This window comes from Uranotaenia lowii, chromosome 1, assembly GCF_029784155.1.
Source record: "Uranotaenia lowii strain MFRU-FL chromosome 1, ASM2978415v1, whole genome shotgun sequence".
NCBI classification, from domain to species: domain Eukaryota; kingdom Metazoa; phylum Arthropoda; class Insecta; order Diptera; family Culicidae; genus Uranotaenia; species Uranotaenia lowii.
The window spans coordinates 102,149,456-102,160,252 of record NC_073691.1 but is presented as its reverse complement, the minus strand read 5'-3'; the positions used below and the strand labels follow the sequence as shown (position 1 = coordinate 102,160,252).

At 38.5% G+C, this 10,797-nt stretch overlaps 1 protein-coding gene across 1 annotated transcript in view; it reads left to right on the top strand.

Moving 5' to 3' along the window:
* Positions 1-1,573: 1,573 nt before the first annotated feature.
* LOC129750931 (transmembrane protein 120 homolog) overlaps positions 1,574-10,797 on the top strand; it is a 130,528-nt gene continuing 121,304 nt past the window's right edge. The window contains exons 1-2 of the mRNA XM_055746143.1: positions 1,574-1,819; positions 1,892-2,010. Of these exons, the coding sequence (XP_055602118.1) occupies positions 1,751-1,819; positions 1,892-2,010 (188 nt within the window). The 5' untranslated portion in view covers positions 1,574-1,750. The remainder of the gene's footprint in view (positions 1,820-1,891; positions 2,011-10,797) is intronic.

Sequence of the window (10,797 nt, the reverse complement as noted above, 5' to 3'; positions counted from 1 at the left end):
GTGCGGTCTCATCGGCTGGTAGCTGATTACGGAAGGGTAAGATCTGTCGAGGTCTGTCGTGGACTCAAACAAAATTTTGTTTGAGAAAAAAGATAAAAAATTAATATAAAAATATAGTAAGAATAAAAGAAAAGAAAGATATAAATAAAATATATAAATAAAACCAAAAGGAGAAAAAAAAACTTTTTTGGAAAAAAAGTATAAAAACCAAAAAAAAAAATATATATTTCGAACCACCCTAGTTGGTCGAACCACTCTAACACAACTGGTTTCGAACGTCTATTGGGATTGGGCCTGCTAAAAAGAATAAAGCTTGCTCTTTACTCTTACACAGATTTCCATAGGAATGACAGCTAATCGGAGTGAAATTGGAGTGAAGGCTATTCCTTTCTCTGTTTAACACACGAGAAATCGTATACCCGGGTTGCGAGCGCGCCCATCGCCCATTATGACGATTGACCTTGCTGGCTGGCAATCGTGTACAACAGCGGGGCCTTTTGTTTTCGGCTGATGATGGTCTTCTGCGATGCCGCGCACAAAACTTAATCACTTTTGTGGTATCACTTTTTCCGATAACGAGTATATCGGGTATATCGAATAGCAGAGTGCCCTAACGGAACACACATCCGGATGATCAGGGCGAAATTCTTCACACACTAAATGCTATTTACGGAACACTAGCAGGAGCAACGAAACACTACCGCTTGTGGCGAGTGATGTGGAACGAATGGTTAAAAAAAAAATATGCGTGCACGTTTTTTTTAACTCAATATTAAGTATGACCGAGGTTCAAAACATAATTCGATTCTATGAACTTAAAGTTAAGTACCCCTTTTCCTCCTTGCGATGGATCAAAACGGAGTTCGAACTGCGAACTCAAAATTGATCCCTTTTTTTTTTCCTTCGGCGAGGGATCAAAGCTGAGTTCGACTTTATGAACTAAAAATTGAACTCTCTTTGTTGGACTGAAAACACTTAGCGAGTTCAGTTCGAACCGGAACAGCAACCAACAAACACGTCGCAAAATTTTGTCGCTCCGGAACAATTCTGAAAATCCCTGAAAAAAAAAAAAAAAGCTCCGGAACAATTACCGGAAGACTATGAAGGAACTTTATAATGAAATGCATATTCATCGTGTCAGCGTAAAATTCTGTCCGTCATTGTCATCATATGGTGAGCAGCTTGGAATGTCCGGAAACTTCTGGATGTTGTTTACTTCCCGTGGGAAGTAACAAGTTTTCTTTGACCGGGAGTGTCCAAACTTTCCACCGCTCTGTACCGGAACAGCAACATCCGGGTACAACAAATTTTAATCATCCTTTAATTCCCTGAAAATAAGCTACCCTCGAAAAAAAAGGATAAATTCGAGTTCGGCTGCCGAACTTAGTATTGAGTATGCCTATCAGAACTTAGTTTTGCTATTGCCCAGTTAAACTCAAAGTTGAGGGATGCCACCGAAGTGCTGTTTTGAACCAAAACTACTCAATTTTGAGTTTAAAAAAAAGAGCGTGTGTATGTAAAAACCTTGATCGGAGCATTTTCTTTTATTTTTGGCAACACTGTATAAATTCGGTTGACTTTAAAGCGTCACTCCGGCATAAGTTTCCAACCGAGACAGCTGATGGCGAACTGCTTCGTTCTTCGATGTTTACACGTTAACAGTATAATTTATCCTTCGCGTTGTAATTTGTCGACTAGACCTCCGGTTTAAACAAATCAACTGGTAAATAATTAAACGGCGAGCTGCACTATGGATTCGGATCTGGAAGAGTATCTTAAAGAGTGGGGCGAGTTATCGAACGAATGCAAAACACTCGAGGTGAGGAAAATTGAAACTTCTTAGTTTTTGTGTTTTCTTCTATGTATTTTTTTTTTTCTCTTATTTCCTTAGACCACGAATTCGAGTTACTTGGAGTTGCTGGAAAATCTCGAGACACTCCAGGACCAATGCATGAAACAAATAAAACACCAGCGGTACCGAATGCAGCAGATATCTAAAAATGTTAAGCTGTAAGTGTTTTTTTTGTCTAGTTTGAATTGTGTGATTAGTGGCATTATGCATTATTTCATCAAGATCAATCAGTAGCAAAGCTCCCCAAAATAAGGTGCTGATAAGATAATTGAGCGTTTCAAAGTACGGCTTGAATATTGATCAACAGTACGTTTGTAATGCATATCGGTATTTGCCTTAAATGTTTTGCAGGGCACTTCTGAACCGCGTGTTCTCTTTCACCTGACCGTCATCAGTGAGCGATTTTTGCTGTTGCTACATCAAGGCATATGTATGCATTTATTAACGAGAGGCAGTGAACATATGATAAACCATAAATATGCTGCTTTCAAATTTGGATCACTTAGGACGGTCCCAACGGTGTATGCAAAATACGGTTTTCGACCACGCTAAAACAGTCCGTCCGGCACCGCACTATGGGGCAGTTCCATACAATGAGGCGGCAAAAAGTATGAATAGGTATTTTAGAATATTTTGTAATTATTGAAAATTTTGTATGAAAATTACTATTTTAACTCACTTAAAATAAATTCACACAAACATTTTTTATAAACAACTTTTAAAGTAGGATGGCTTGATGTCATTTATGACCGTACTTTTTATTTCTTTTGAAAATTGAGTTTTGAACTTATTGATCATTGAATGATAAATATCATCAAGACATTTCATGAAAATCAAAAGAAAAATGTGTGAAATGATTGATCAATCATGAAAAACATTTTTTTTTTGACGAACAAACATCAACTTTGTTGAATTTATACTCATTAATGGGTAAAAATTCCATTTCCACAAAGTCCATTGTAATCCCAATGCAGATCGGTTACTGCGGATAGTGCGACTTCTAAATCTTCCCTGCTGCAAACCAGAAAATCTGTCCAGTACAACCCACAAGCTGAAACATGATAACACCTTTAAATAACTTTTTCTTACATCACGTTTAACACAAACTACCGCCAAAATCGCCTAGTAAAGAATGGGAAAATCCAAATGCATAAGCTTTAAACGCTGCTCTTTAAAATTTTCCATTTTGAACTCTGAAAATAAACACAATTACAACCCCACATTCACTTGAAATTCAAGTGATGGGGAAAGGAATATTTTTTCTCATGCACTTCAAATTCAAGTGACGACTGAAGTGAATGTGGATTATTATTATTATTATTATTATTAATATTTATTAAAGACCCTTTAACAATTGTCATTCGGGTCAAAAAGTGAATGTGGATGAATTCACTTGAAATTTAAGTGACTGCCAAGTGAATTGTATATGTCGCACTTGAATGGAAGAAAATCACTGGATCCATGTTTTTAAGTGAAAAATCATGTGTATTTTAAGAGTGAATTTGGGTTCAGTGTGATAGCTTTTAATATAAGCTTTCATATGGTGTACTTTAAATTTAAGAAAAAAATGTTTTCCACAGAAATATATGTGATTTAATTTTTTTCTTCATCATATACATTTTTCAATTTTTCAAAGTCTGTGGTGCGTTCAGTATCCAAGATAATGAGTTGAAAAACTGGGAATATTTTAGATAAATATTAAGTTATCAACTAGTAAAAATGAAAATAGCGATCCGATAAAGTTCAGTTTTGACTTTTTGCCGCCTCAAACCCATAGTGCCCCGGTGGCATAAATTGCTGTTTTAGCACAGTTATCGATTTCAAAATTCCCAACAGTTCAACGCCTTTGTTCCAAATTCATGCAAATTTGGAACAGGATTTCAAAATTTACGACAGATCGATTTAGACATTTGGGGTTCATGGTGCTTTCTTTTTGAGAAATTATTTGAATGTTTTATCCAACCAAAACCGGTCAATACGTAACATAAATTGAGAAAACATGTTAACAAAAACCGTATCAAGTATAAAAAATGTATTGTAACAGGTAGCAAAATTAAGAAATGTATTTATTTCTTAATTCAATTTAGCGTTAACTTTTATTAAAACTCCGTGAACGAAGACATTATTTCATTGAGATATTTAAAAGAGAGAACCCACCGTATTATCACTCACAAACATTTCCAGCCGACCAGTACTGCCTCCGTCTTCTAAAAAGCTTTTCCGCAAGTGACTGTGTCCTCGCTTAGTCATTTCAGCCGCCGCAATATTGAATGAGTTCTGTTGCCTAGCGCGGGCGGCTATTTTCTAAATTTGGGGTTTTCAAAAATTGATATATGCAACACCTTTAGAGGGCGATGACCGTTTGGGATGCTTTGTCCGTGTATGAATCTGATCCAAAAAGAGGGACGACGTTCTTCTTTTTATTCTTTTAAGTTTATATCTCAGCCGAACTTCGATTCTCAATTTTCGTTCGACGCCTCGGGATGGGCAACCGAAAATTTGAGTTTTGAAAAGAAATGTTTTTTCGGAGAAAGTCGTGACTTCGAGAGTCGGCACAAATTTCGGTTTTGAAGAAATGTATGGACTCGCTATCTTCTTTTGAGGAATTGATAACTTGACGCGTCCATTTTGTCCTAGTTTGTGGTAGAGGCAGGACCGGGTACTATAATCCGCGAGTCGTGTGCTCTTATTAAAGGTAGAGCTTAAAATGTGAATTTTCTACCCTTTGGGTTTTTAGTGGAATTAATTTTATCGTTTTCCCCCGTAGTAAAGTGAAGCATTCGCCAATAAAGTGCTTCAGAATCATAGGAGTTTTCTTGATAGTGCGATTCAGAAAATCCTTAGGTAAATTATGCGGAAAGTTATTAGTGCGTAGCGTTTTCTAATTCTTATCCCAAAAGCAGATTCAGATCACACTTCCGGTACTGCATATCACCGACTCGTGACAAAACACGCCAGCCGAAGCTCCACCCCTACAACAACGGTGGTACGTTCAGGCGGAATAGCAACCGTTACCCCTGAGCGGCATACGCAAGACGGCTTCAGTTTTCGGCTCGACGACTACGATTTTCATCGGGACGCTGACGGCATCGACCAGACCTCAACAACGACGTCGACATCCGGTGAAGCACGCTGGTGAATCCACTGGCGGTTGTAACCGTGCTATGAACCTCAGCAGCATCATCGGCAGCAGCAGCAGCATCGACAGCAGCACAGCAACGGTAGATTCGATGGGTAATTAAACACCAAGCCCCATGAATCTCTACGAGTGAGTTTGTGTTTGTTTGAGTTGAGTTTGTTTCATAGATGAGTACATTTATCCATGCGCGTGTGATGTAGTTTGATTGGTACATAGACGACTATTTTCGCCACCACCTGACAGCCTAGTCGTCAGCGTTGGTGCTTTACGATCCAATGACTTGAGTTCGACTCGTGGATCTAGACCAATCATTTTTTTTCTGCACTGAGTTGCTTTTTTTAAGACGGTTGTCGTTATTAGCCGTCAAGTCCATGGCCGGCAAGCAAACTACTGAGCCGTTTATTTTTTGATTAGAACACGCACTACTTTACCGCACCTGAGTTCCAGCTAAAAATAGAACCTACGAGTAAGGATAGGTAGCTCAGAAGATAATTGGGGGAAAATCTGCAGAGTAGGCCGCACCAAGAGTGCCGAGTTATAAATAGAAGCTAGCTAGCTAGAAGGAGTTGAATCCCGAATACAAGATTGTAATAAAAGTTGTACCATAGAAATAATTTTTTGAATACAAACTCCTTTCGTTTTTCTACCGACAAAATTTAGTTTTACTGGAAATTTCAGAGGAAGGGAATTCACATTTTATCGGGCGTATTTTTCTTTTTTGAGTTGGGTTGGCTCCGATGTTTCCAACCTTCGTTCCTTCCTCCAAAGCAATCTAGGGTATCCCGGTCAGAAGAGGTTGACCTATGATAATTTTGCGTTATTTTCCAGAGTTTCTCTCTTAGCCAACCGAGCATTCATTTTTCTCAAATTCTGTTAAATTTTCCACCGAACATTCGGTTGGCATCGATCAACTGTTGAGGATCCCAGGGACAGTTGGGGGCTTAATCTTATTTGGGTTAAAACTAAGGACTATACCCGCCCTGCGGATAGGTCTCATAGCCGGGCAAAGCAAAACAGGTGGAAGATCTCCCTCTGGGGAGTGGCGCATAAATCGGCCACTTACCTACCCCTTTTAAAAACTCCCCCAACCGAACCGCCTCCGGTTACAGTATGTCACTCTATTCTTGACTTCATATTTAAATAAATAGCTTTTGGCCTCAACGAATTAGTGAGCCCAGTCAGCGTTTCTCGAGTTCAAACGTTATATGAATTAGAAAAGGAAAATAACAGAAGCATCCTAATGAAATTAACGCAAAACAACAATAAACTTTTAAAAAAATTAAAAAAATTGAATATCAGTGTAATGACCGATTTTTGTCAAAAGTTGTTACCAACATTTATAATCTACACAAACAATATATCATATTTCACGGTTTTTATATTAAAACATTGACTAAACTGACATGATTCTTAGAAAAAATTCCTTTCAATTTCTGGCTAAAAAAAGCCGTCTGCTACATTACAAACTACTGATAATCATGCAAATTTTACTTAAGAATACTTAAAATGAGTCTGTTTGCCAACCTGTTTAATTTGCCTAAACAAAAGCACAAATATGTTTAGTAAATTTTTACCTATTTTAAAAAGGTATCTCGAAAACGAGAATTGGTAAACTAAATTAATAATTGGAATCAGCCCCCCCAAAATGAGTCAAATTTTAAAAGAAAAATGTTTTTTTTTCTCAATTATGCTTTTTTTCTCGCTGCGTATAGTCATTTTGCTTTTGAAGCTTCGTTTAATCATAGATTGAACGAAGTTGGTTAAAACTGGTTTCTACTAACTGGTAGTTGTTCAATGAGCCAATGTTTTGGTCGAAACTAGTCAGGTCGTTGTCAATGAAGCAAGTTGAAACTAGTCAAAACCGATCCAGCTCGACAGGGGGTTTCGTTACGGCCTGAAAGAAATCGGTCGAAGTCAATTGGAAAAAAGGTATTCAATCGTCAATCGATTTCTACTTGTTTCGAACAAACTTCATTAAAAAGACTTTATAATGAAATCCTGGTAGAATAATGACGGTGTAGAAATCAAAACATAGCCATTTTTGTAATAAAATGAGTTTTTTTCTTCTAATTATTGAGTGTCTGCAATAAAAGTGTACCCGTTGTAAATTTGCTATCACACCAGTGGGGAGCGCGTGTTTTAGCCGATTCCAAAATTTAAAATTGTGATAAAACTGGTATACCTCAAACCAATATTCATGTCCGAACCGTTGCAGGTGCTCTTAGGGCTGTCCCAACGGTGTATGCAAAACACGGTTTTCGACCACGCTAAAACAGTCCGTTCGGCACCGGTGGCGTAAATTGCTGTTTTAGCACAGTTATCGATTTCAAAAGTCCCAACAGAGCACCTGCAATTTTCACTTTTTTTTTCATCTACAAGTCAAACCCTTCCACTTGACCGGTCGAAAGTTGAAATCGGAGCTAAACTAATTTCTCGCGGTACTAACACTAGTAGCTTGTACTAGCGATCTCGCGACACTTTTGTTCGTCATCTACAAGTCAAACCCTTTCACTTGACCGGTCGAAAGTTGAAATCGAAGCTAAACTAATTTCTCGCGGTACTAACACTAGTAGCTTGTACTAGCGATCTCGCGACACTTTTTTTCGTCACCTACAAGTCAAACCCTTTCACTCGACCGGTCGAAAGTTGAAATCGGAGCTAAACTGATTTCTCGCGGTACTAACACTAGTAGCTTGTACTAGCGATCTCGCGACACTATTTTTCGTCATCTGCAAGTCAAACCCTTTCACTAGAGAGGTCGCAAGTTGAATCGGAGCTAAACTCATTTCTCGCGGTACTAACACTAGCAGCTTGTACTAGCGATCTCGCGACACTTTTTTTCGTCACCTACAAGTCAAACCCTTTCACTCGACCGGTCGCAAGTTGAAATCGGAGCTAAACTCATTTCTCGCGGTTCTATCACTAGTAGCTTGTACTAGCGATCTCGCGACACTAGTTTTCGTCATCTACAAGTCAAACCCTTTCACTAGAGAGGTCGCAAGTTGAAATCGGAGCTTAACTAATTTCTCGCGGTACTAACACTAGTAGCTTGTACTAGCGATCTCGCGACACTTTTTTTCGTCACCTACAAGTCAAACCCTTTCACTCGACCGGTCGAAAGTTGAAATCGGAGCTAAACTGATTTCTCGCGGTACTAACACTAGTAGCTTGTACTAGCGATCTCGCGACGCTTTTTTTCGTCATCTAAAAGTCAAATCCTTTCACTAGAGGGGTCGCAAGTCTTAATCGGAGCGAAACTCATTTCTCGCGGTACTCGTGCCGTTAATCATCACTAATTTGTTTTAACTATTACTAGTTACCAGAACCTTCAAACATTGATTAATCATCGCGACGAGCGCCTTCTTTAGACGTTACGCCCGAGAATTTCAAAATTTACCACATATCTATTTAACTATTTCAGTTAGCCTTTTCTGCTGATGTTATAATCGATTCAGCCGGTTTGCTTCAGTGTGAGCATTTCGAAATTTTTTCATCTGTTGGTGGACCGTCGGAGACAAAACAACGTGTAGCGAGTTATCTTTATCGTCAATGGAAACAGATGAGAAGCAATCGCTTTCTCATATTTATCGCTAAGTGTAACACTAGGGATAAATCAGTTATCAGTATCAGATCAGTTGGATTTGCTTCCCTGCTCGGGCTATCATTTCTTCTGGTTCTTTGAATTCACACCTTTTCGCTTGACCTCTTAAACGCAAAACATAATCAGAAAAACGTTCCGACGGTTGTTGGATTATTTGCCGAAATAGATGCCTTTCATAAGTTTTGCGTCGATACGGTTCAAAATGAGCGTCTAGCTTCGCAACCGCTACGTTATAGTAGTTGGGATCAGGAATAACTGGTGTCTGGTAGATTGTCGTATATATCCCGTAAATCAGAACCCCCGAGGTATAACAATTTCGAACGTTTGTCGTATTGCGATTCTATCTTCTCGGATTCAAAATAACATTCCAAATCTCGTTTCCATCTGGCCCATGCCAATGGTAGTTGTGAAGACTCGATGGAAGTTATAAATGGTTTGATACGATTATCAGATGCTGACCTGAAGAAATCATAACATAAAAATAAAATAATTCCTTTTTATAATTTTTTTTTAATCAGAGGTGATTTAATCAAACATACGCATCATTTCTTATAATGTTTTTTTCAAATACGCAAAAAAAATAATAAAATTGACAAGATGGTGGCTAATTCTTATATTAATTATTTAATTACTTAACGTTAATTGGCTAATTATTAAAAATATCGTCTCCAAAAGAGTTTTTTTTTGTTTATGGCGAACCCGCCTTATCCTTCATAATTTATGGCGAACCCGCCTGATCCTTTTTATCAATGGCGAACCCGCCTTATCTCTCTCATGGCGAACCCACCTTATCTTTCCATGGCGAACCGGCCTTATCTTTCTCATGGCGAGCCCGCCTTATCACTTTCATGGCAAACCCGCCTTATGCTTTCCATGGCGAACCCGCCTTTTCTTTCTCATGGCGAATCCGCCTTATCATTTACATGACGAACCCGCCGTCCAATTTCGCAAATCAATTTATTATCATAAAACACATGAAATACAAAATCTTAACTGACCAGTGAAAAAACAAATATTACAGATTCTGTTCATCAAGGTCCAGGAAACAAAAAATTTCAAGGAGTTTACCAGTAGTCATGGTAACTTGGGTAACAAATTTTTCCGGTTCATGTGAGGAAAAAAAACTAGAATGACGCGTATTCGATTCAAATCTTCTGTACTATGTGCTGATTCTTTAGTACTTACTTATCTTTCCCGATTTACTCCTCATCGCCAATATTAGATCGGCACTAAACAGGTTTCCGGAATTAAAAGAAAGTTTATAAAGTTGTTCACACAAAGTTATATTTCGATCTTCCTCGTGTCCTGTCGCTCAAACAACTAACTCCAATCCGCGATGCCAGGTAAATTTTTGACGTTTTGGAGTTAGGACAAATGTATGGCCGTTTTCGAAAGCTTTCCAAAAGCTCCCTAACTAATCGAAACTCTTCTATGGAGGACATGGTGTCGCTAGTGTTTGCTTAATAACTCCCATAGTTTTCCTGTAACTCGATTACTTCGATCGATATCACAATTAGGGCTGCATTCCGGTAGTCGGTTGGGAAGTTAAATGAGATACAACGTTGGAATTGTTAGCCCGCCCTGATTTGAGTCTTTAGCCGGGACGCAAAACACGCCTCTCGGGTTCCGGGAGTGGCGCTTTAAGTTGTTGATGGTATCGGGACAGAAACGTTCGTTACAAAGTTTGTTCGAAACAAGTAAAAATGGATTGACGATTGAATACCTTTCTTTTTCCAATTGACTTCGACCGATTTCTTCCAGGCCGTAACAAAACCTCCTGTCGAGCTGGATCGGGTTTGACTGTTTTGACTATAGTTTCAACTTGCTTCATTGACAACGACCTGACTAGTTTCGACCAAAACATTGGCTCGTTGAACAACTACCAGTTTACCATCTTTAAAAGCCAAAAATGACTATACGCAGCGAGGAAAAAAGCTTAATTGAAACAAAAAAAAAACATTTTTCTTTTAAAAATTGACTCATTTTGGGGTGCTGATTTCAAATATTAATATAGTTCACCAGTTCTTGTTTATACACAGTAAATTTTTGCCTCGATTTCCAGCAAAAAAAATTGCTGGAAACGTTCAGCAATCCGAATTTTTGCTGGAAACCAGCAATCGGTTTTCTAATTGCTGGATTTTTCAGCATTCGGTTGTGTTCTAATCATTTTTGCTGGAAAACCAGCAATCGGGTTTCAAATTGCTG